The 27,500-nt window shown below is 43.2% G+C and overlaps 1 protein-coding gene across 3 annotated transcripts in view; it reads left to right on the forward strand.

The window, feature by feature from the left end:
* Positions 1-27,500, forward strand: part of ELP4 (elongator acetyltransferase complex subunit 4) — a 319,054-nt gene that overhangs the window by 245,247 nt on the left and 46,307 nt on the right. The window contains exon 10 of one of the 3 annotated variants that reach the window (XM_075567331.1): positions 23,915-24,170. The exons of the other annotated variants lie outside the window; for them this stretch is intronic. Within the exon in view, the coding sequence (XP_075423446.1) occupies positions 23,915-24,046 (132 nt within the window). The 3' untranslated portion in view covers positions 24,047-24,170. Of the gene's footprint in view, positions 1-23,914; positions 24,171-27,500 lie in introns of those variants that run through there. 3 annotated transcript variants of the gene reach the window in all.

Raw genomic sequence — 27,500 nt, forward strand, 5'->3', positions numbered from 1 at the left:
AAATCCAATCTTTATTCTCTTATGGATTTAATTCGAAAGGTCCAAATATATTATTTGCCAGCCAAGGTAGATATCGTTTTCTAGCTCTATTTCATTTATTTCAATCTTTGCTAACTTAACACATTTGTTGAACATCACTTTAGTCTTGCTAAGATTCCTATGGAGGCCTAAATTCTTACTTGCTTCAGCGAATTCTCCAATTTGTTGTTGTAGGTCTTTTGGATTTGTGCAAAATTAACAATGTCATCTGCAGATCGTAGGTGACGAAAACATTCTCTGTTGATTTTGATTCCTTTTTCTTTCCAATTTAATGTTTTGAACAATTCTTCAAGTGTTGCTGTGAAAAGCTTTGGTAACATGGTGTCTCCCTGTCACACACTCTTACTGATCCTGGTGACACGGTGTCTCCCTGCTGCACTCCCTTACTGATACTGGTGACACGGAGTCTCCCTGTCGCACTCCCTTGCAGATCCTTGTTTTGCTGGTATCTTCATGTAATCTAATGGTTGATGTGGCAGTCGTAAATGTTCTTTAAAATATCAATGTATGCTTCTTCAATATTTTGTCTTAATGTTCTGGACTGCTGAGGTGTAGACCGAACAAATGCTTTTTCATAATCTACGAATCCTAAGCCAAGTGTTAGATCTTGTTCATTACTTCGAGAAATCACTTCTTGTACGACTTGAATGTGGTCCATTGTGTTGTATCCACTGCAAAATCTTGTTTGTTTGTTAGGCTGGGCAAAGTTCAGGGTCTGTTGTAGCCGATTAGTATCTTCGTATCGTATACGAATATCTTCGTAAAAATCTGGTACGTGATTGGAAGTAAGCTGATTGGTCTGTAGTTCTTGACATCTTTTTTTCTTTCCTTTCCTGTGGATGAGGATAATTATGACAGTACTCTATTGCTCTGGAATTTCCCATGTTCTTTAAGATGCATGTAAAGAGTTTTGAAAGAATGTTTTCTACTTCTTCCCCTGCTTCTTTCAAGATTTCAATTGTAGTTCCATCTTCCCCGGGAAGCTTCCCATTCTTCATGGATTTTATTTCTTTTGACACTTCTTTCGGAAGGACACATGGTACATTATTGGTGGCTTATGCTAGCTTGTCCTCTGCTGGTTATGCTTCTTCCGAACCAGAAGTCGTTGATTTGTCTCCTTTAAACTTTTGTTATCTTCAATTGTCTTCACCATATCACAGTAGAATTTTCTTACATCTTCATTTAAAGGTTTGCAGATTGTTTTGCACAGCTCTGCATATTCAATTCTTGCGTCTTGGCATTGCTTTGTTTCTTTAATTGTTTTGTCTCATTAGATATTTTATTATACTGTTTTTTGTTAGCGATTTCTTCCGTTTTTTCTGCGCATTCAACGACCATCTTCATAGGTTTTTCATAATCCTTTTTTTATGTGTCCCCATGCTCTGTGTGCAAGCTGAAGCAATTTTTCAGTTCTAGTTGAAATTCTCTGTTATTCTTGAGGTTATTGGTGTTGATTGTTTTTGGCTTCTTTTTAATCAGTTTCCTTCTTTCCAACTTTGGTTCACTGCAGATTACATCTGTTTGCAATCGGTAATCACTCCTTTAATCACGTTTTTTGTTAGTATATAGTCCATTTCATTCTTGTGTGTGTGTGTGCGTGTATATATATATATATATATATATATATATATATAGAAAAAAACAAGATACAAACAGCGCAAATTCCAAACACTTAGTTAGATGCAGTTGCAATAATAACTACACCTGGCCAATCAGTCAAACGAGAGGTGATATACCTTAAAATCTGACCCTACTCAGATGCTGCCGATTAGGTCTGCGGCTCCACACTTGCCGCAATGGATAATACAGGGAAGAAACGACCTAGGCGCAAATAAGCCAGGAAAGATACAACGAGAAAAATATCATAGGGCAGTATGTCTGTAATTTTCAGATAATAGGTGGTAAGATATACACTTACACTTAGTTCAGCAAATTAAAGCATTTAATCCTCAATGGGACTCAGGAACTCTGCCTCTGGTTGTCCTTGCGATTTCTATGTGTCTCATTCACTTCACTTTCATTGGTTACTCCAGAAAGATGCTGCAGAATCACCGTCCTTCTGCTGCTGGACGATACCTTTGCAGGGGATGAAACTCACCGGGAGGGGGGGGAGGGAAACGGGGGGGGGGGGGGGTGGAGTGGAAAAGGGACAATAGAACAAGGTATAGTGTAAAACCTTTTAATAAAAATCTATCTAAAAAATAACAAACAGTATTCCACTCACATGCTGTGAAATATTTTCAAGCAGTTGAGAGTTTTAAATGAGTCTCTCACACTCGTATCTGTCTCTCTCCGGTTCTCTGCACTGCTGCTGTACTGGATCACTTCCGCGTCATGTGCTCCGGCTCAGACTCTCGCGAGACTCCGTCTTCCAATGACGTCAGTGCGCTGCCTCTGCTCCGGTAACAAGACCTGTCCACAGCGCGTCTCAAACTGCACAACTGGAAACGTCTGCCCTACGCGTTTCTCCACTTGGGCTTCCTCAGGGGCTAATACTGAGTGAAGTGAATGAGACACATAGAAATCGCAAGGACAACCAGAGGCAGAGTTCCTGAGTCCCATTGAGGATTAAATGCTTTAATTTGCTGAACTAAGTGTAAGTGTATATCTTACCACCTATTATCTGAAAATTACAGACATACTGCCCTATGATATTTTTCTCTTTGTTTCTTTCCTGGCTTATTTGCGCCTAGGTCGTTTCTTCCATATATATATATATGTCTATGAAAAAATACTAACTAGCACTCAAAGGGATATTCCCAAAATTGCAAATACAAGCATGAAGGCACAGCCAGCGTAAAAATGTAAATAAATATAAAAATAGAAACCAGAAATACAATAAAGAAGGCACAAATAAACACATTTACAAAAAATAATAATTGTTTAGAGTGTCTGCTATTTTAAATGATCCAACAAAGGTGTGGCCATATCCCATTAAAGCTTCCCAACACCATATATACCTACTGTATGAGGGATAACACACCAGTTGACAACTGATGAACTGTCTGAGAAACACGTATTGTTGTTTTTTTTGGCCAACCGGAGCTTCTGTAGTCCCCATTGACATCACCAGGACACTATCCGGACGATCTGAGGCTCGTGGAGATGGGAGCGGAGGATGGAGTGTGTATTTTATATGTATATATAAGTGTGGGTGTGTATAGATATGTGTACAAAAAAAAGTACAGGCTAAAAGAGAATAATCAACACTTCGTGCAATACATTGCTTTTTTCACCAGTCATTCCAGGTATATGCAGTTGTTAGGTAATATCCCTAGAGGTAGGTGTCTGTAGGTGTCCGTTTGCAGGTCGACGTGGAGCCCTTTCAACTCCTGTTGAAACCAGAGCGGCCTTTCGCACAAACTTGTCTCTCCTCCTCGAGGAGCTCTGACCGATGCAAGCAATACTGGAACGTAACCCCCTGTGCGTTTCGTCACCGATGACGTGACGTCATCGAGGGGAATAAACAACACTCGTGGTTTGTATAATATGGAGCTATAAAGCGATACCAAATAACCAATCCGATTGGAGCAGTAGATTCCCTCCAGCATTTTCAAACAAAGAGAGCGGAAATTGGGATTAACTAATTCAGTGCTGATTTTTGTCATGCAAAACAATGAACACATCAAATGTGTAAGTACTGTTACAATTCGAAAGAGCAGATTGCGTTCCCAAACAGTTTCAATCAATTTTGCTCTAAAAGAAACCACAAATATTATTTTAAAACTGAAAAAAAAAAAAAAAGGTATTACAATAAATTCAAAATATCCTCACAATACTGTACATTGCCTTAAGAACATTGTTGTATAAACGCAGATATACGTGGACATGAGCCCGTTATATGTGTATACAACTCGAATAGAGAGAGAAAAATAATTGGTTATCTTTTTCCAATTCACGTCCTGACCATAAATCAAACCATCATGAGCGATCACGACTAAAAAAAACAAATAATAAATATGGATAACAATCCAAAATAATCAGTAATATATTGCTCATATATCACTATATTTTTGCAAATAATAATTGCAGATGGGAGAAAATTTACATTTGTAAATGAATGAGATCTCACCTGCCCATATTGATGGTCCCAAATCTTCTTACTATTGTATTAAACGCCAGACACTCACCTCCCTCCTATTGTACTAATATCCAGGCACTCGTTTAGTCCTTCTGGTGTCATGGTGCCCAGCTTGTAAATCCAGTAAGTCTCCTGTTTAAATATTTCATTCTATCACCTCCCAAAACACGTAGACCATCTACACAAAGTGTTTAGGTACACCGTGCCTATCCCTTTAATGATGTGTAATAACCCCGGCCCCCCTTTTTTGCCTCAGACTAACACCTGCTGCTGAGGTGGGGGCCTGAGTCCTCCTCTGTGATGTTCTCCGCGTGGCATTAGGTCACACTACAGGAGACAGACTATAGTAAGGTTTATAGTACAACCATGTTTATATAGTAAGTAGCTATAGACAATTTTGTACCTTCTGATCCTTAGCAGAAGGATCACTATATACATTCACATAACACATTAACATAACATGACCCACTAAACGCTGTGCGGGTGCATGTCAGTGTGTGTTGCTGAGGCCACCCAATCCTGGCTAGCAAGGCCTCTGATGGTGCCGTCATACCGTTGGAGCGCTTAACTATGTATCAATGTTGCTAGCCTGTACTTTGCAAAACGTGTCGGTACCACTATATATATATATATATATATATATATATATATATATATATGAGAAGGAAGGTAACCAGCACTCCAGTAAATAAACTTGATAGGTCTGGTGCTGTGGCCATAAACTAATACAGGAATGATGGCACAAAGACGACAGCACTCAAAAGTATAATCCAAAGTAATTGTATTAAAGAAATAAACAGTACAACATACAACATTTCGATCCGCACAGAGTTATCTTCATCAGGGGACACTGCACACCCCCCTGATGAAGATCCCTCTGTGCAGATCGAAACGTTGTATTTTGTGCTGTTTATTTCTTTAATACAATTACTTTGGATTATACTTTTGAGTGCTGTCGTCTTTGTGCCATCATTCCTGATGGTAACGTATATATATATATATATATATATATATATATATATATCTGTTGAGGATCCCCTCTGACGGTGCATGTTCCTCTGTGCTGCTCTCACTTAGGTGATCCGCTGGGCCTCCTCGCGAGGTTAGCTGCTCTCCCTCCAACCAACATCCGCTAGCACCTGCGGAATGTAAACTGGCTCCGGTCACTAACAGTCAGGCCTGAGATCTCAGGCTCGCGCAGATCTGTCCCTGAGTGCTCTGCCAGGGACTCTTTCAGATCTCCTCACCTAGTCCCGCCTCTCCAGTGTCCAGTCTCATTGGCTGAGGCCCTGTCCATCACAAGTCACATCTTCCTGCACCGGAAGTGGCTCCCTGATGCAGCACAGCATGCTGGGAGTTGTAGTTTCCTATTGCAGGCAGAGGGCAGTGTATCTGTGTCAGATGCATACATCTTACCAGGGGTTGCAGATGTTTCGTCTGTGTTCTAAGAAACAGGTACTCAAAGAGCACATCGTTCGCCCTATTTATAGATATCCACATTCACAATGCAGCATGTAAACTACATGACTGGTTAAGCAATTGATAAGGCCCCTTACCCCAAATTCTTCCTTGTTCGAAAATGATACAAACCTACTGTATTTCCCTCAATGAGATCTTTACAAGTCATAAATCTACTTCTATTGCATCTATGGTTGCCAGGTGCGTTGCCCATCTATGTCAGAGTTTCCATACCAGTTCTTTTGAGTTTTCTAGGTGCAAGTACATTTTGAATTCTTTTGGCGATCCTAAAGATCAGGGAAGGTGTATCTCTCAAAAGTGTGTTTAACAAAGTATTACACATTAGGATATTCCAGTGTTTTGTTAGAATATTTGTAATAACCCCTGCACGCCGGTTGTATTTTGTAATAAAGGGTATTTGTGTATCCTTTTTAATACTGGTTTCCAAAGATTGCCATCCTCTAATTTTCTTAATTGCTGTTCTTTCCCTATATTTCAACATTACATTTTCTCTGTTACGGGCATTTGCCGTCTGAAAAGAATTTTCAATCATTTCTGGATCTTAACCCTTAACTGAAAAGAGAATTTTGGACGGGCATACAAAATCTGTATTAGATGAACAGTTTCTCTTTAGTCACAAAACTAACAGAAAATTCACAATGAAATGAAGGTGACTTAATGTGTACTAACACTTAAATAAAATATTGTAGTGCTCCTCGGTGGCTGCCAATCAGTAAATCCTACCACCCCAGGTAGGATATATACAAGTGAACAATAGGAACTGTGCGGCGCCTAACAGTGACACAACATTATAACGCTAATCAAATATAAAAAAAATGACCGTCCTTGGTAGGGAAAGTCCTTGGAACAATTGTCCAATGGTATGGAAAGCTGGATCCGGATGAAACTCAGCATATGTGGAAAGAAAGATAATTGGACAATTGTTCTAAGGACTTTCCCGAACGGTCATTTTTATATTTTTTATATTTGATTAGCGTTATAATGTTGTGTCACTGTTAGGCGCTGCACAGTTCCTTTTCTTCAGTTTCTCTTTAGTCGATTAAATTGACCCACCGATATGTTCTTGGTCCATTTTTCATGGTGATTACTTTTTGCATGCAGATAGCTGTTTGAAGCCACTGGCTTACAGTGTGTCTTTGTTTGTATATTCAATTCTTGATATATCATTAGTTCTAAGTCCAAAAATACAATACAGTTAAAGTCAATATTAAAAGTAAATCTGAGGTCCATATCATTATGATTTAGTTCAGATTTAAAAAAACATTAAGCTCTCCCTTTTCACTGTCGCCAAATAAGAAGCATGTCCTCCATGAAACGGCCATAGGAGACCAGGCCCGCACCGAGCTCGCTGCTGTTCCACAAATATCTATTTTCCCAATGCCCCATGAATAGATTTGCATAGCTGGGGGCGCGAACCTGCTCTCTATGGCCGTTCCACAGATCTGGAAAGAAATTAAATCCTCAAATAAAAGAAGGATGTCAACATAAATTCAATAACAGATAGTAAAAACTGCTGCTGTATATAAGGCCAAGACAGATCCGAATCCAGAAAGAACCTTCCCGTCTGTATTTCCTTGGAGTGGTTAATGGAAGTATAAAGTGTCTGAACGTCACACATTGCCCATCTGTATGTGGGTTTCCATTACAATGGGGATGCAAATAATGGTCAACATATTTGAGACACGCTGGGCATCAAGTAGCACTGTGCAGCCACCTTGATGATGTAGATGACTGAATATGGTTGTATAGACTCCCCCTCATGATGTAGAACCCCATATAAGGGCATTGACATCATCCAGGGAGAAGGAATTACAGCTGTGCATCTTACCCGCGCTGCGGGGACGCAGACGGCTGCGCAGCCTGTCTGGAAGGTGAGTATCAATATTCTCTCTCCCTGCAGCCGGCCCAAAAAGGATTAATGCTGCGGGGTCCCGTTCAGAAGCATGGACCACTGCACAGCTCATCCTCCTAGGCAGTTTATTGTCTTTGAGGCTGCGAGGACTGCAGCCGCGGTGCCACACTGTAGCAGTGACAGTCATGGCACCGAGGACAGTAAGTCTTGCTACATCTGTGTGTGTGTTTGTGTGTGTGTGTATATATATATATATAGGTACAGGATACACAGGGAAGGCCCGCTGTAATCCCAGGTACAGGATACACAGGGAAGGCCCGCTGTAATCCCAGGTACAGGATACACAGGGAAGGCCCGCTGTAATCCCAGGTACAGGATACACAGGGAAGGCCCGCTGTAATCCCAGGTACAGGATCCACAGGGAAGGCCCGCTGTAATCCCAGGTACAGGATACACAGGGAAGGCCCCGCTGCAATCCCAGGTACAGGATACACAGGGAAGGCCCCGCTGCAATCCCAGGTACAGGATACACGGGGAAGGCCCGCTGTAATCCCAGGTACAGGATACACAGGGAAGACCCGCTGTAATCCCAGGTACAGGATACACAGGGAAGACCCGCTGCTATCCCAGGTACAGGATACACAGGGAAGACCCGCTGCAATCTCGGGTACAGGATACACAGGGAAGACCCGCTGTAATCCCAGGTACAGGATACACAGGGAAGGCCCGCTGCTATCCCAGGTACAGGATACACAGGGAAGACCCACTGCAATCCCGGGTACAGGATACACAGGGAAGGCCGCTGCAATCCCGGGTACAGGATACACAGGGAAGGCCCGCTGTAATCCCAGGTACAGGATACACAGGGAAGGCCCGCTGCAATACCAGGTACAGGATACACAGGGAAGGCCCGCTGCTATCCCAGGTACAGGAGACACAGGGAAGGCCCGCTGCTATCCCAGGTACAGGATACACAGGGAAGACCCGCTGCAATCCCAGGTACAGGATACACAGGGAAGGCCCGCTGTAATCCCAGGTACAGGATACACAGGGAAGGCCCGCTGCAATCCCAGGTACAGGATACACAGGGAAGGCCCGCTGTAATCCCAGGTACAGGATACACAGGGAAGGCCCGCTGTAATCCCAGGTACAGGATACACAGGGAAGACCCGCTGTAATCCCAGGTACAGGATACACAGGGAAGACCCGCTGTAATCCCAGGTACAGGATACACAGGGAAGGCCCGCTGTAATCCCAGGTACAGGATACACAGGGAAGGCCCGCTGTAATCCCAGGTACAGGATACACAGGGAAGACCCGCTGCAATCCCAGGTACAGGATACACAGGGAAGACCCGCTGCAATCCCAGGTACAGGATACACAGGGAAGACCCGCTGCAATCTCGGGTACAGGAGACAGGGAAGGCCCGCTGCAATCCCAGGTACAGGATACACAGGGAAGGCCCGCTGCAATCCCAGGTACAGGATACACAGGGAAGACCCGCTGCAATCTCGGGTACAGGAGACAGGGAAGAACCGCTGCAATCCCAGGTACAGGATACACAGGGAAGGCCCGCTGCAATCCCAGGTACAGGATACACAGGGAAGGCCCCGCTGCAATCCCAGGTACAGGATACACAGGGAAGACCCGCTGCAATCTCGGGTACAGGAGACAGGGAAGAACCGCTGCAATCCCAGGTACAGGATACACAGGGAAGGCCCGCTGCAATCCCAGGTACAGGATACACAGGGAAGGCCCCGCTGCAATCCCAGGTACAGGATACATAAAAAAGAAAGAGTAGAGTCTCCACGGATTTTATAAATGCAATAATTTATTGAAGCCAAATAAAGTGGCCAACGTTTCGGCTCTCACGGCAAGGAGTGCCACTCCATGACAAAGGCTGCTGGGACAGCCGAAACGTTGGCCACTTTATTTGGCCTCAATAAATGATTGCATTTATAAAATCCGTGGAGACACTCCTCTTTTTTTTTTTTTAATAATAAACTAAATCCACCTTATATTCAGCAGTTAATGAAATATTTGCAATTGAATGTCCACTGGATTATTTAAAACGCAGAAGTACAGTTAATAATAATAATCACAAAATAAACCATGCTTATTGCTTTTATTAAGCGGTATACGTAATTCGGGAAACCGTGTAGCAGACTGCAGCTATTCTACCGCTGAATTAAACGATGATTGTATATTTGACAAGATAATAGTTTTATCAAATTGCCAGTCTTGCTCCACCGCAGCGATAAGGTAATCAGATCACCTGGTTTTTATTTAATTGACTATGTGATGGTGTAATGATATTGGTTCAGTTTGGCAAAAGTAGGAAGGCAGTCAAAAAAAACTTGCATAGGGTTTCTTGATTGATTACATTATATTTCCTCCAACGCGTTTCAATCCCAGCTCGGGCCGTCGTCAGGACTGAGAAAACATGGCCATTCAGTTTGGGACAGCCACTTTGACTCAAGCAGTCACACCCGTATTGGCGATATCTGCCATTGTCTTTAATGGCAGGTATCGCCAATTCAGGTGCGAATCTCGGTTTGGTAACTCGTGGCTAGGGTTACCATGTGGCTTCTCCAAAAATACTAGACACAATGATGAAAGGTGCGACAAGATCGAGACACACACACACCCCTCTCGCCTCTCTCCTGCCCATGCAGTTTCCTCCTTTCCTTGGCCCCACCCCCAGGCTTCTGACACTTCCTCCTGATGGGCTTCATTACCCAGCAACAACCAATCAGGATGGGGGAAGCTGCCCAGCCCCCTAGCAATAACCCTGCTCGTGGAAGTCCCGTAACCCCCCAAGCCGGTCTGGTCACTATGTCCAGTATTACCTCTAAGATTTTACTGGAGAGTGTGTCCAAATACAGAACAGTAGAGTAAATACTGGACACCTGGCAACCCTACGGCATGGCCAGTGTTTGGTATTACTGAGGAATATACAGTGTTCCGTTGACGCAGTCTTCACTTTACTCCATTTGACTTTGGCCAGCTTATTCAGCCAAATAGAAATAATTTCGACATGCCATTCTAACATACATAAATGTAGGCTTACTGCTCTATTCCCAACAAAAATTACGCAAAGGCATGTTAATGTTTCCAGTCTGCATGAAATTGCCAAATTTGTTTTTAGTCACTCACGTTTAGTCATTAATGAAATATTCAGAGTAGATACTATACTGCTAGCGCCATTTGTATCGTAAAACAAAATTTAAATCACCTTGGTTGCCATGCTCAGACTTGTATAACGTTATATAATGTTCTTGCTGTTCATTTTAGGATTTTTGTCAGCAACTAATAGTAAACATGCATTGTATTCAGTTGTGTTAACTGAATTATAAGGAGGTGGGATCCTTAGGTTGTAATATAGTACCGTGATTTGTGTAGCTCTGTTGTGTAATATTTCTTTATTCATAATAATGATATCTTTCACTTAAGAGATTATTAACATGCATTGACATTTGTTGAGTCTTCGATCCACAAAAGGGCTTTAGCATGCCTTTAATCCCATACTAATGAATGAGTAAAGGCTGAGCCTTAGAACTTGTCAGCTTCCTTGTGCTTTCTGATGAGATGTCCATGGAAATGACCCGAGCGTTCTTGAAACTGATGTACAGCACATTTGAAGGCTTTTTAGCATTGGTCCATTAAACTGGGTTTTACTCTGTACAAAATAATGAAGGTTTCTCCAGGTTCTCAGGCAGTGTCTCATTTTCATGGCAGTTATGTGCCTTGGTGCAGGGTTTCCCATATGACTGTGAGGATCCCTGACACCCGGCAGCCCCGCTCGTCTTCTCGCAAGCGCGGGGCTTCAGTTGGCCGAACTTCTGACGCCGCAGAGGTGGGCACTAGATCACGTCGCGCGCTCACGGGGCGCGGCGCACGCACGTGATGCGTGCGCGACGCTCCAGGACAACAATCGATCTGCTTTTATAAGGTGCAGCTGTGCTTCAATCACACCACCTATCACAGGCTCCCACTGAGGCCGCGCCTCCACTCCACCCCCCATGGGGATTGGCCCAGCCCTGTATATATGCTCAGCTGAGTCACAGGCTCTTTGGCTGAGCATAGATTGTGTTACAGTGTTTACCACTCCTGTCTTGCCTCGCTCCAGTTTGTGCCTTGCTTCTAGTTAACCCTTCGTCTACCGACCTGGCTTGCCCCTGGACCATCTGCTTTCTAGAACTCTGACCTCGGCTAATTCTGACCCTCTGCTCCTCTCCAACCCAGACCACGGCATTGCACCTCAACCATCCTGCTCTCCTTACTCCCGACCACGGCATTGCACCTCGACCATCCTGCACTCTCCAAACCCAACCATGGCAAGTATTAACGACTACCCTGACCTCTCTACCCCAGACCCGGCTAGCACAACTACTCTACACTCCGGACGCGATCCCCGTGTTTGTGGCTGGTGTGTTTATACTCCCATCTCAGTACAGGGGTCTCGTCTTGTTTGTGATGAGCACAGCGTAACAATGATCCACCTACTTAGGGTCTTATTTACAGACGTTACACCATAAGGCTAGGTGCCTGCTGCCGAGCCCGCTATGGCGTGTGCTACAGGGACAAGAGCCGCCCCTAAATGGGGCCGGGCCCGCTACATACATTGCCCGCCGCGTTGTGCGAACAGATTTCCCTAAAGACAGGAAATCTGTGATCACAACTTGTGATGGTGCGCTGGCCGCGCCCCCTAGTGGTTCAGCCAATGATGGCGAACCTGCTGGGTGATGTCATGACCACGCCCCTCGTCTTTCCCCGTGCAGCTCACTGTTGACCGGGGATCTCGGGTGCACGCGCTGTCAGCCTAGCAGGCGCGCATACCGGGGCCTCAGCCTAACACACCTTCTCTGCCGGATTACACTTTACAACCTATTGTCTTAAATTGGTCAGAAGATGCCATTTTTACCAAGATGTGCTAGAAGCTGTCCAATGTGGCAGTCATTAGGACTGACTTATAATGCAGTGCGCAGAAAATTCACAATGGAGACCATGTTTATAGGCAGGGCTCTACAAACTAGGGAAAACAGATTCACCTTTGCCCCCCAAAATAACTCGCCCGCCAAAAAACTCCCTCCTCCCCCCCGACTCTTACCTGCGGGGGGGGGGGATCGGCGGCGTGGTGCGACGATCTCCGTCATCCCCTGCAAATTGTACTCTTTCCCCCTGCAGGTCCTGAAAAAATAGCCGCGCGGTGTCAAATGACTCCAAGGCACTCGACAGCAGCCAAAATGCCTCGCCCGTGGCGTGCGGGCGAGTGCATTTGTCGAGCCCTGTTTATAGGTACAAATCCTTTCAGCAACATGTACTGGATTTGGAATAAAGTCAAATCATTGAGGCCTTTAAAACTGTTTTGAATTGTTTTATATCTTTGGGAACATTGCAAATCTATACCGTAGGATCCAAGCGGGAAAAGTACAGAAACAATTCTCGCATAAAAAAACAAGAAATGCTGATTTTGTTAGGCGCTATTTAGAGGCTTGTATTGGGGTAAAGCATGCAATTCTACCTTTGCCATGGACATGCCTAAGTTTTAAATCGATTGTCCGTAAATCCCAATGACTAACACTTTTTAAAGCCCCCCCAAAAAAATGTTTTTTTCAAGATAGAAAGCTATGAAAGTATGAAAGGTGGAATAAGGATGTACAATGGAAAGTAATAGGGCAATTTGTACAAAGTCTTTAGGGCTAAGAGGCACTTCACTGCTACAGAAAAGCAAACTCTTAAGAAAAGTGGTGTCTCAATGAGGTGTCTGTTTTTGTACATTAACACCTGGTCCCTTGTCGCCTCAGTGTATTGATTGATCCGTATTCTGGTGCCACAAATTGCAGTAGGACAATATAGTATTGTGAAATCATGACTGTCACCTTTTATGAAAAAGAAATTCACTATTCTATCACTCTCGTGATTCTTGTGTTTTAAACTCCTGCTCTGGTCTCAGCTGTCACAAGCTGAGCACGGCATTTTTCCGCCTCGGGCGCCGCACACATTTTGCTCTGCTGCCTGGTTTGTTTCTACACAAAACTATTTCTGCTGCTTTGCACAGAAACCACATGAAAAATCTGAGAGTACAGTAATTCTTATATGTGCGCTTTTGATTATTATTACCAATTGAGGCCCCACATAATAATAGAGACTTAAAGCGCATCACAGTTTCAGTACAGCGCGCAGTACGCAGCACATAGGATTGTTACAGACACAGCCCCTGCCCTGTAGAGCTTACAATCTATGATTTTGGTGCCTGAGGCACAGGGAGATATAGTGACTTACCCGAGGTCACAAGGAAGTGGCACCAGGCTCCCGTGCTTCACACTCAGTGTCGCTGTTATCAGTCGTGTCTTTCCTCGCCGAGCCGCTGCTTGTCCCATAGAGAAATTGTAGCTATTACATTTGTAGCCCGTTTATCTTCCAAACTGTTGTTACCATGAGAAACAGCACTTCCCAAATCCCTTATAATACTGTGTGTGTGTGCGTCAGTCAGTCTGTGTGTGTTTGTGTTTCTGCCTCAGACTCACTGACGCGCGAGCAAACACACAGTGACTGACGCACACACGCTACATGAAGCTGTAAAGGAGGGAGGGAGGGGGGGGACTGGATTGATGTGAATGGGGGACAAACAGAGAGAGGGGGGAGGAGAGAGAGGAACGGGAACATTACATCCCGGGCAACGCCGGGTCTCTCAGCTAGTCCCTTATAATACTGCCATTTCTCTGCTTCATTCCTTTACACCTGCGCTCTCTTACTGTACCTGTGCCCACTCTTATTTTACTTGTTTACAGTTCCCCAAATTTCTTCTTAGCCAGGAACCATCTTGGCAACTTGTTCTCTACTAAACCACAACATCATAACACTTTACTGTAGCAAGCTTCATCAATGTATGTGCCCATCCACATATCACCATCCAGGCTCCAAGCATGACGTTACCTAGACTAGGAACGGACATTATGTTCCCTGAGGTTAACGTGCATCCTCGAAGCTAATTACATGTAAAAACAACGTCGGTCCTACATCCCATTAGCACGTACTTAACGTAACGTTGCTGTATCTTCTTGTAACATGATTTTAAGTATGTCCTATGATTACTGTGATCTAGACCCGGAAATAGGTCTTTAACTCAAGTTCAGAAAGATATGAGATGGGAATCTGGGGGGCGGGGGGCGGGGGATTTTCTAGGGGGGGGGCGTGGCGGTTACAGAGGTCCCGCGCTCTTCCCCAAGGCATTTAAATTAAATGCCGGGGGAGGCGTGAGGCCTCTGTAACTCTTTTATTGAGCGGGTTATTGTGTGTCTGTATTGAGCGGGTTATTGTGTGTGTCTGTATTGAGCGGGTTATTGTGTGTCTGTATTGAGCGGGTTATTGTGTGTGTCTGTATTGAGCGGGTTATTGTGTGTGTTTGTATTGAGCGGGTTATTGTGTGTCTGTATTGAGCGGGTTATTGTGTGTCTGTATTGAGCGGGATTATTGTGTGTGTCTGTATTGAGCGGGTTATTGTGTGTCTGTATTGAGCGGGTTATTGTGTGTGTTTGTATTGAGCGGGTTATTGTGTGTGTCTGTATTGAGCGGGTTATTGTGTGTGTTTGTATTGAGCAGGTTATTGTGTGTGTCTGTATTGAGCGGGTTATTGTGTGTCTGTATTGAGCGGGTTATTGTGTGTCTGTATTGAGCGGGGTTATTGTGTGTGTCTGTATTGAGCGGGTTATTATGTGTGTCTGTATTGAGCGGGTTATTGTGTGTGTTTGTATTGAGCGGGTTATTGTGTGTGTGTATTGAGCGGGTTATTGTGTGTCTGTATTGAGCGGGTTATTGTGTGTGTCTGTATTGAGCGGGTTATTGTGTGTGTTTGTATTGAGCGGGTTATTGTGTGTCTGTATTGAGCGGGTTATTGTGTGTCTGTATTGAGCGGGATTATTGTGTGTGTCTGTATTAAGCGGGTTATTGTGTGTGTTTGTATTGAGCGGGTTATTGTGTGTCTGTATTGAGCGGGTTATTGTGTGTCTGTATTGAGCGGGATTATTGTGTGTGTCTGTATTGAGCGGGATTATTGTGTGTGTCTGTATTGAGCGGGTTATTGTGTGTGTCTGTATTGAGCGGGTTATTGTGTGTCTGTATTGAGCGGGATTATTGTGTGTGTCTGTATTGAGCGGGATTATTGTGTGTGTCTGTATTGAGCGGGTTATTGTGTGTGTCTGTATTGAGCGGGTTATTGTGTGTCTGTATTGAGCGGGTTATTGTGTGTCTGTATTGAGCGGGTTATTGTGTGTCTGTATTGAGCGGGTTATTGTGTGTGTTTGTATTGAGCGGGATTATTGTGTGTGTTTGTATTGAGCGGGATTATTGTGTGTGTCTGTATTGAGCGGGTTATTGTGTGTGTCTGTATTGAGCGGGTTATTGTGTGTCTGTATTGAGCGGGTTATTGTGTGTCTGTATTGAGCGGGTTATTGTGTGTGTCTGTATTGAGCGGGTTATTGTGTGTCTGTATTGAGCGGGTTATTGTGTGTCTGTATTGAGCGGGTTATTGTGTGTGTTTGTATTGAGCGGGATTATTGTGTGTGTTTGTATTGAGCGGGATTATTGTGTGTGTCTGTATTGAGCGGGTTATTGTGTGTGTCTGTATTGAGCGGGTTATTGTGTGTGTCTGTATTGAGCGGGTTATTGTGTGTCTGTATGGAGCGGGTTATTGTGTGTGTCTGTATTGAGCGGGTTATTGTGTGTCTGTATTGAGCGGGTTATTGTGTGTGTTTGTATTGAGCGGGATTATTGTGTGTGTTTGTATTGAGCGGGATTATTGTGTGTGTCTGTATTGAGCGGGTTATTGTGTGTGTCTGTATTGAGCGGGTTATTGTGTGTGTCTGTATTGAGTGGGTTATTGTGTGTCTGTATTGAGCGGGTTATTGTGTGTGTCTGTATTGAGCGGGTTATTGTGTGTCTGTATTGAGCGGGTTATTGTGTGTGTTTGTATTGAGCGGGATTATTGTGTGTGTTTGTATTGAGCGGGATTATTGTGTGTGTCTGTATTGAGCGGGTTATTGTGTGTGTCTGTATTGAGCGGGTTATTGTGTGTGTCTGTATTGAGCGGGTTATTGTGTGTGTCTGTATTGAGCGAGTTATTGTGTGTGTTTGTATTGAGCGGGATTATTGTGTGTGTTTGTATTGAGTGGGTTATTGTGTGTGTCTGTATTGAGCGGGTTATTGTGTGTCTGTATTGTGCGGGTTATTGTGTGTGTCTGTATTGAGCGGGTTATTGTGTGTCTGTATTGTGCGGGTTATTGTTTGTCTCTGTATTGAGCTGGTTATTGTGTGTCTGTATTGAGCGGGTTATTGTGTGTGTTTGTATTGAGCGGGATTATTGTGTGTGTTTGTATTGAGCGGGATTATTGTGTGTGTCTGTATTGAGCGGGTTATTGTGTGTGTCTGTATTGAGCGGGTTATTGTGTGTGTCTGTATTGAGCGGGTTATTGTGTGTGTCTGTATTGAGCGAGTTATTGTGTGTGTTTGTATTGAGCGGGATTATTGTGTGTGTTTGTATTGAGTGGGTTATTGTGTGTGTCTGTATTGAGCGGGTTATTGTGTGTCTGTATTGTGCGGGTTATTGTGTGTGTCTGTATTGAGCGGGTTATTGTGTGTCTGTATTGTGCGGGTTATTGTGTGTGTCTGTATTGTGCGGGTTATTGTTTGTCTCTGTATTGAGCTGGTTACTGTGTGTCTGTATTGAGCTGGTTATGGGGAGGTATCGCAAGGTCGCCGACATGGGGCGTAGGGGGCCCCAGTGGAAACTAGTTCTGGGCTCCAGCCGGCTCTTCGGCAACGCGTCACCATGACAACACGGCGTCAAATGGCAACGCAACGTCACATGACGCCGCCGAAGTCAGAGACAGGTAAGATGGGGGGCGCGAGCAGGGGGGTAGAGCGTGGCCGGCTCTGTAAATTGGGCGCGACTAGGGATCAGGTCCGGCAGCCGGGCCCCAGCTCTCCACAGCTGCAGTCCGGCCTTCACTGGAAGCCCCATCCCCAGTGCCAGAAGTTGGTCCCAACTTCCGCCAGCGGGATCAGCGTGGAACTGAAGGCCTTCGGGAGGGAGGCGGGGGATTATTGTGTGTGTCTGTATTGAGCATGTTATTGTGTGTGTCTGTATTGAGCGGGTTATTGTGTGTGTCTGTATTGAGCGGGTTATTGTGTGTGTCTGTATTGAGCGGGTTATTGTGTGTGTCTGTATTGAGCGGGTTATTGTGTGTGTCTGTATTGAGCGGGTTATTGTGTGTGTCTGTATTGAGCGGGTTATTGTGTGTGTCTGTATTGAGCGGGTTATTGTGTGTGTCTGTATTGTGCGGGTTATTGTGTGTGTCTGTATTGTACGGGTTATTGTGTGTGTCTGTATTGAGCAGGTTATTGTGTGTCTCTATTGAGCATGTTATTGTGTGTGTCTGTATTGAGCATGTTATTGTGTGTGTCTGTATTGAGCATGTTATTGTGTGTGTCTGTATTGAGCGGGTTATTGTGTGTGTCTGTATTGAGCGGGTTATTGTGTGTGTCTGTATTGAGCGGGTTATTGTGTGTGTCTGTATTGAGCGGGTTATTGTGTGTGTCTGTATTGAGCGGGTTATTGTGTGTGTCTGTATTGAGCGGGTTATTGTGTGTGTCTGTATTGAGCGGGTTATTGTGTGTGTCTGTATTGAGCGGGTTATTGTGTGTGTCTGTATTGAGCGGGTTATTGTGTGTGTCTGTATTGTGCGGGTTATTGTGTGTGTCTGTATTGTGCGGGTTATTGTGTGTGTCTGTATTGTACGGGTTATTGTGTGTGTCTGTATTGAGCAGGTTATTGTGTGTCTCTATTGAGCATGTTATTGTGTGTGTCTGTATTGAGCGGGTTATTGTGTGTGTCTGTATTGTGCGGGTTATTGTGTGTGTCTGTATTGTGCGGGTTATTGTGTGTGTCTGTATTGAGCGGGTTATTGTGTGTGTCTGTATTGAGCGGGTTATTGTGTGTGTCTGTATTGAGCGGGTTATTGTGTGTGTCTGTATTGTGCGGGTTATTGTGTGTGTCTGTATTGTGCGGGTTATTGTGTGTGTCTGTATTGTACGGGTTATTGTGTGTGTCTGTATTGAGCAGGTTATTGTGTGTCTCTATTGAGCATGTTATTGTGTGTGTCTGTATTGAGCGGGTTATTGTGTGTGTCTGTATTGTGCGGGTTATTGTGTGTGTCTGTATTGTGCGGGTTATTGTGTGTGTCTGTATTGAGCGGGTTATTGTGTGTGTCTGTATTGAGCGGGTTATTGTGTGTGTCTGTATTGAGCGGGTTATTGTGTGTGTCTGTATTGAGCGGGTTATTGTGTGTGTCTGTATTGAGCGGGTTATTGTGTGTGTCTGTATTGAGCGGGTTATTGTGTGTGTCTGTATTGAGCGGGTTATTGTGTGTGTCTGTATTGAGCGGGTTATTGTGTGTGTCTGTATTGAGCGGGTTATTGTGTGTGTCTGTATTGAGCGGGTTATTGTGTGTGTCTGTATTGTGCGGGTTATTGTGTGTGTCTGTATTGTGCGGGTTATTGTGTGTGTCTGTATTGTACGGGTTATTGTGTGTGTCTGTATTGAGCAGGTTATTGTGTGTCTCTATTGAGCATGTTATTGTGTGTGTCTGTATTGAGCGGGTTATTGTGTGTGTCTGTATTGTGCGGGTTATTGTGTGTGTCTGTATTGTGCGGGTTATTGTGTGTGTCTGTATTGAGCGGGTTATTGTGTGTGTCTGTATTGTGCGGGTTATTGTGTGTTTCTGTATTGTGCGGGTTATTGTGTGTGTCTGTATTGAGCGGGTTATTGTGTGTGTCTGTATTGAGCGGGTTATTGTTTGTGTATGTATTGTGAGGGTTATTGTGTGTCTGTATTGAGCATGTTATTGTGTGTGTCTGTATTGAGCGGGTTATTGTGTGTGTCTGTATTGTGCGGGTTCTTGTGTGTCTGTATTGAGCATGTTATTGTGTGTGTCTGTATTGAGCGGGTTATTGTGTGTGTCTGTATTGTGCGGGTTCTTGTGTGTGTCTGTATTGTGCGGGTTATTGTGTGTGTCTGTATTGTGCGGGTTATTGTGTGTGTCTGTATTGAGCAGGTTATTGTGTGTCTCTATTGAGCATGTTATTGTGTGTGTCTGTATTGAGCGGGTTATTGTGTGTGTCTGTATTGTGCGGGTTATTGTGTGTGTCTGTATTGAGCGGGTTATTGTGTGTGTCTGTATTGTGCGGGTTATTGTGTGTTTCTGTATTGTGCGGGTTATTGTGTGTGTCTGTATTGAGCGGGTTATTGTGTGTGTCTGTATTGAGCGGGTTATTGTTTGTGTATGTATTGTGAGGGTTATTGTGTGTCTGTATTGAGCATGTTATTGTGTGTGTCTGTATTGAGCATGTTATTGTGTGTGTCTGTATTGTGCGGGTTATTGTGTGTGTCTGTATTGAGCAGGTTATTGTGTGTCTCTATTGAGCATGTTATTGTGTGTGTCTGTATTGAGCGGGTTATTGTGTGTGTCTGTATTGTGCGGGTTATTGTGTGTGTCTGTATTGAGCGGGTTATTGTGTGTGTCTGTATTGTGCGGGTTATTGTGTGTCTGTATTGAGCGGGTTATTGTGTGTGTTTGTATTGAGCGGGTTATTGTGTGTCTGTATTGAGCGGGTTATTGTGTGTGTCTGTATTGAGCGGGTTATTGTGTGTGTTTGTATTGAGCGGGATTATTGTGTGTGTCTGTATTGAGTGGGTTATTGTGTGTGTCTGTATTGAGCGGGTTATTGTGTGTCTGTATTGTGCGGGTTATTGTGTGTGTCTGTATTGTGCGGGTTATTGTGTGTGTCTGTATTGAGCTGGTTATTGTGTGTGACTGTATTGAGCGGGTTATTGTGTGTGTCTGTATTGAGCGGGTTATTGTGTGTGTCTGTATTGAGCGGGTTATTGTGTGTGTCTGTATTGAGCTGGTTATTGTGTGTCTGTATTGAGCTGGTTATTGTGTGTCTGTATTGTGCGGGTTATTGTGTGTGTCTGTATTGAGCGGGTTATTGTGTGTGTCTGTATTGAGCGGGATTATTGTGTGTGTCTGTATTGAGTGGGTTATTGTGTGTGTCTGTATTGAGCTGGTTATTGTGTGTCTGTATTGTGCGGGTTATTGTGTGTCTGTATTGAGCGGGTTATTGTGTGTCTGTATTGTGCAGGTTATTGTGTGTGTCTGTATTGAGCTGGTTATTGTGTGTCTGTATTGTGCGGGTTATTGTGTGTGTCTGTATTGAGCTGGTTATTGTGTGTGTCTGTATTGCGGGAGGGGAGGAATTTACTGTGTGTCTGTATTGTGCGGGTTATTGTGTGTGTGTATTGAGGGAGGGGAGGAATTTACTGTGTGTCTGTATTGAGCAGGTTATTGTGTGTGTCTCTATTGGGGGAAGGGGGTTATTGTGTCTATTGGGGAGGGCGGTTATTGTGTGTGTCTGTATTGAGGAGGGGGATTATTGTGCGTGTCTGCATTGGGGGAGGGGGTTATTGTTTGGGTTTTGGGTTGGGGGGTTATTGTGTGTATGTATTGTGGAGGGGGTTATTGTGTGTTTGTGTATTGGGAGGGGGTTTATTGTGTGTGTTTATTGGGGAGGGGATTATTGTGTATGTCTGCATTGGGGAGAGGGATTATTGTGTGTGTGTGTGTGTGTGTGTGTGTGTGTGTGTGTGTGTGTGTGTGTGTGTGTGTGTGTGTGTGTGTGTGTGTGTGTGTGTGTGTGTGTGTGTGTGTGTGTTGGGGAGGGGGTTATTGTGTGTGTTGGGGAGGGGGTTATTGTGTGTGTTTTGGGAAGGGGGATTATTGTTGGGGAGGGGGGTTATTGTGTGGGTGTATTAGGGAGGGGGTTATTGTGTTTCTATATTGGGAAGGGGGGTATTGTGTGTGTGTATTGGGGAGGGGGTTATGGTGTGTGTGTGTGTGTGTGTGTGTGTGTGTGTGTGTGTGTGTGTGTGTGTGTGTGTGTGTGTGTGTGTGTGTGTGTGTGTGTGTGTGTGTGTGTGTATTGGGGAGGAGGATCCTTGTGTGTGTGTGTGTATTGGGGAGAGGGATTATTGTGTTTTGGGGAGGGGGATTATTGTGTATTGGGGAGGGGGATTATTGTGTATTGGGGAGGGGGATTATTGTGTATTGGGGAGGGGGATTATTGTGTGTGAGGAGGGGGGTTATTGAGTGTGGAGAGCAGGGAGAAATACAATGGTTGGGGTGAAAAGGGGAAGAGAAATAGAGTGGGTGTGATAGCGAGGTAGTGTGTGAGAAGGGGGGAGGGTGTAAGAGAAAGAGGGGAGGTATCGCAAGGTCGCCGACATGGGGCGTAGGGGGAAACTAGTTCTGGGCTCCAGGAAAGCTGCCAGCAGCCCTGCTGATAATGCCTCATTTGCATGTCTTCACTAACGGCCGTTATAGTTAATGCAATGCTCGTTATGGGAGACAACATGCCTTAACATTGTTATTGTCCTTTGAAGATACACCATTAGTCTTAACGTGACGTAAAGCGAGGGTAACATCACGTTTAGGGATTTAAGTATGTTTTATAGATATGGGCTCTAGAGTTGCTTCAAGCACCATTTTTATTTTGTTCCATAAACTTCCAACTTTTAGAAAGACACCATAGCAAATGCTGATGATTGTACATATATTTATGTAGAAGTCATTGTTGGTTTATGTAGTTATTACAGGCATACCCCGCATTAACGTACGCAATGGGACCGGAGCATGTATGTAAAGCGAAAATGTACTTAAAGGGAAGCACTACCTTTTCCCACTTATCGATGCATGTACTGTACTGCAATCGTCATATACAGGCATAACTGATGTAAATAACGCATTTGTAACAGGCTCTATAGTCTCCCCGCTTGCACACAGCTTCGGTAAAAGTAGGGAGCCGGTATTGCTGTTCAGGACGTGATGACAGGCGCATGCGTGAGCTGCCGTTTGCCTATTGGGCAATATGTACTTACTCGCGAGTGTACTTAAAGTGAGTGTACTTAAAGCGGGGTATGCCTGTATTGTGATAAGCTATCCTTGCTGCATTTGTTTGACTAAAGTATCCATTATATAGGCTTTAGCATGTGTCTTGTGTTTACAGTATATTGGTATATTCCAGATAACACACACAACCCCCGCAGGCCCCGAGTACAAACCCACCACACCACATATATTTTGTGTCAAAAGGAGCGCTCCTGGGATTGTGACCTCATGTATAGAACAAAAGACAAAAAGCCTCAGTGCTACATCCAATGTGACAAATTATATAGTGAAATTAGTTAAATACTTATCTGTTTTTCTTCAGAAGTGAGGGTCATTTAGTTAAATTCTTTGGCCAAAGCATATTAAGCCTGCAAACCACGCCAAGGTATCCCCTCTTCTGCACGTTCTACTGTCACCACCAAAAGCTCTCCTAACCTCTCTACTGGAGGGAGACCTGGCTTAATAGGCTGCGCATTCACCTGTGCAGAACAAGACCTGCCATTTAAACGGTGGGATGAGTTGGAGACCAGGGAGGAGGGGCCACTAACCTCCAAACAATTGTGTATCAATTGAAATTTACAACACACACACTGCCCCACACACACCACACCATATATATTTGTGTCCAAAGGTGTAAGTAAGGAATAAATCATTTTTCTTCCAAACAGAAATGTTTTTTTTTTGTTGTTTTTTTTAAATGTTTGTCAATATAATTATTTTGGCTTGTTCTATCTGAATATTGTGGTACCTTTGTTTAGCCAAACTGCATATATAACAACCTCTCAATTGTTTGCAAGCTGATGCAATACAATTGTGTTTCAATACAATAATCAGAAAACAGTGGCTCAGTGAGTAAAGACACTGACTGGCACTGAGTTTGGAGCAGGAGACCCTGGTTCAATTCCCGGTGTCGGCTCCTTGTGCCTCAGGCACCAAAAACATAGATTGTAAGCTCCACGGGGCAGGGACCTGTGCCTGCAAAATGTCTCTGTAAAGCGCTACGTATAACTAGCAGCGCTATACAAAAACATGCTATTATTATTATTATTTCAGGCAAAAAGAACTTAGTGAAACTTATTCAACATACTTTTCCTTCAGATCACAACGTGAAAACCATGTTGGAGGGTTGTAATCCTATCCCAGCAAACAAATTACTTTAATATATGGAACACGCAGAACTTCATTTATTCCCCTCTACAAAATGAATGGAAATACAGTAAATTGCAGATTTATATCAAAAGAACAGTCTTGCTTTCCATGTCAAATCTGTTGCTATTTCTGCACCAATGTGAGTTTGAATAAATATCCCCGCTATGTGTGTTCATTTTATTTCCAACCAATGTTTTGGAGGCAATGTATAGATACCATGTAGCGCCGAATGGCTAACAAGGTATATTGTGTGTTACTGGAAATAAACATTTAATAATGGTTCTGTTATTTTCATTTCCAATTTGTACCCAGAGACTGCATTTGCCTCCAGACTTGTCAGATACAGTGAGCCGCTCAAGCAAACAGGATCTGTCAGGATCCGCCAAACTGCTGAGCTCGGGATGTGGTACCAGAGCCGCAGGCGAGAAGCACCTGGACTTCTAGTGATTTCTCCTTCGCTGATACATTCAGATTTTCTGACGCCCTAAACGGGGCTATTAATGGCTCTTGTAAATATTATTACTAATGATTCAGATGAATATTCAATAAAAAAAACAACATTCTCAAACTGCGTCCTGTTTATCGTATAATGTCCTATCTTTTAAAAAAATAAATGGTGTGCCTTCAGAAATGATTATAAGCAATCAATCTTTATTCAAATCAGAAGGTATAATATAAATATGGAAGACGACTTCGTGACACGCTTACAGCATCCATCAATAGCATTGCTTTTGTTAATTTCTGTATTTTGCTTACCTCTGCACATACCCTACACCAAGCTTGTGCTGTGAAAGATGTAATAGTAGATTGTAATCATGTAATAGATATATAATATATGTAATAAATAGATGTAATAATAGTACATTGTAGTAATAGTAATGGCACATGCATAGATTGCATTGACCTCAAAGACCGCGTGGTATATTGAAAACATGGTCTCCCTCCATCGTTAGCGTTCACTTAGATAAGGTCACATTTTATGTTAATTCTCATTAAAAGGCACTTCAATTAATTTTCCCCAAAAGCAGATTTGATTTCATTGTTTTTCCAAACAGTAGTTTTAAATAATTTAAGGCAGCACTATGAAATTACATCAACAGATTTAATTCTAGACTGAAATTCAAACTGACAGATACATTAATGCTGGTAAGTCTGATGTGTTCATTCAGGCTTGATAAATAAATAGTGCAAAATGCAAGACTAAAAAAAAAAAAACCAAGTCGCAGTAATATTGTGCAGAATATCTTGCATATAAGCACCTGGGAATGAACATAATTAGAATCGGTAAAGCAAATTGGGTTTCTTGTATTCTGTTCTAGTTGTGAATTTGACATACTCATGTAGGGTTGTGTGTGCCAAGCAGTGCGAATCCAATGGACACTTTCCAGTGCATTTAAATAAGATAGTAAGGTGACTTCTGGAGCTGAAAATGTATCTGATTGAGCAGCCAGCGCTTCTTGGCAAATATGGGCCATAAAGTATTGGGGAAAATCTCACACTCCCTTATATTTCCATTCTAGTCCATGAATAGTCACAGAGCTATGTGCAGTGTATTCTGTGTGTGTTGGGTTAAGACACATTTTGGGAAATATATTATAAAAACTGTAAGGCATGCCTGCTCACGCATTCCTTCTTCACAAAATGGTATGTAAACTGCAGGCTTCGATTTTAAAAGTTGAATATGATGACTGTCAATCATTGCAAAAACCTCCACTGTAGCATAAACACATACTGTATACAGCTTTTATTCTGAATTAGAATAATTGAATCAATGACAGCGATTTACCGAGATGTCAAATCTATCCATCATAACCTGTCACTAGCAGTTTACTTTTTGTGATTAAAATCGAGAAGACTACTATTTTGTCATCAGCTATTTCATTAGTGGCAGCAATCATTTTTCTTTGCCGTCAAAAATTGTCTTCTTACAAATACTTATTTTCTAGACAATGAAGTCTTAAGTCAAACTTGCATGAAAAAAACAAGTATTTCATGCTGACCAGCTAACATTTGAGTTTTACCCTAGTGCAGTGTTTTTTAACCATTTTTTTGCTTACGGAACCCTGTAATTATATTGTGAAAGTCAGAGGAACCCCAACTCTCTCTAATAGCGCATCTGAGATCAGATACAATATATGGAACCCAAACCCTCTCTAATAACGCGCTAAGATCAGATGCATTGTAAGGAACCTCAACCCTCTCTAATAGCGTGCCTGAGATCAGATGCATTGTAAGGAACCCCAACCCTCTCTAGTAGCGCATCCGAGATCAGATACAATATAAGGAACCCAACCCCTCTCTTACAGCGTGTCTGAGATCAGATGCATTGTAATGAACCCCAACCCTCTATAATAACGCGCTAAGATCAGATGGATTGTAAGGAACCTCAACCCTCTCTAATAGCGCGTCTGAGATCAGATACATTGTAATGAACCCCAACCCTCTCTAATAGTGCGTATTAGATCAGATGCATTGTAAGGAACCCCAACCCTCTCTAATAGCGAGTCTGAGATCAGATGCATTTTAAGGAACCCCAACCCTCTCTATTGGGGTGTCTGAGATCAGATACATTGTAATGAACCCCAACCCTCTCTAATAGCGCGTCTGAGATCAGATACATTGTAATGAACCCCAACCCTCTCTAATAGCGCGTCTGAGATCAGATGCACTGCAAATTCTTCTGTATTTCGTATAATTTTCAAATTACCTGGAAATTGTGTGGATCCCCTGTTGAAAAACACTGCCCTAGATTATGAATGTCATTCTTCACATCGCAAAGTGGGGAACCGGCATTTGCTGCTTGACAAGTAAGATGTAATTTCCGTTGCTCAACTAAAACAATTCCCATCCTGTGCTTTTACAAAGGAGCAAGTGCCTGCTCCCTATGTTATGCTCAACATAACTGGGGAAAATAGCTGTTATTGTTTATAAGTTTGCAGTGACCTCACTAATTTCATCACTATATATCAGATCACATTGAAATGTAAATATGTCAGTGATGATCATTTTGTACTATTTTTAAATTAGGACTACATCATTTACAGGGGGAACAAGTTCTCGGGGAGAAACACATCATACAAAGAAGATTGCAATAAATGTCACTTCTGTTTCTTAATCATACATAAAAATTGTCATCCGATGGTAATTCCTGCAGAGTTAATCATATAGGTCACAAATATATGCTTCTTAACTTTCATTTATCTGTTTCGTGATCCCACACAGAAAAATGAGTAGTCTTTACTAGCTTTGTTCACTATATTTTAAAGGACTGTAGCAGAGAGAAAACTGTGCATTGTTAAAAATAGATTTGTTTTTTCCAGACAACGAGGCCCATTTGAAACTAACTTCTACTGGATTTTGGTAGGTAGACTGTTGTTTTCCCGAGGGACCAAAGGTTTATGCCAAATTACCAATATGGAATGTCTTGACTCAACCTTCTCCATTACCAAGGATCTTCTCCAAGAGGGAATAATGGCTTCGTTATGGAGTACACGCTGCCCACAATATAAAGCAGCGGCTGCAAGTGATATGTCACTAATTCCCACTCTGGCATGAAAGCCACAAATAAAATGGAGAGACTTGTGTTGTTTGAGCGTTAAGGAAACGAAACCTGGCGGCAGTCAGATAAATTGTGTTCCGTGGCTTTTCTAGCAAGTCAGGGAAGGCTATCGGTGAGTTAGCAATTTCTGCTACAACTGCTTTATAAGTGGGCCAGTAAACGAGAAGCCTAACAGACTAGGAATTGAAACTCCCACAATCTACAGGGTCACTCAGGGGTAATAATCACACAGATACCCAGCAAACTCTAAGAAACCCCCCAAATTTACCACTATATATATATATATATGTATCTGTGTATATAAGTGTCAAAAGGCGTGCTGGGCGTGGCTAAATGTAT

Source organism: Ascaphus truei, chromosome 12 (assembly GCF_040206685.1).
Source record: "Ascaphus truei isolate aAscTru1 chromosome 12, aAscTru1.hap1, whole genome shotgun sequence".
NCBI classification, from domain to species: domain Eukaryota; kingdom Metazoa; phylum Chordata; class Amphibia; order Anura; family Ascaphidae; genus Ascaphus; species Ascaphus truei.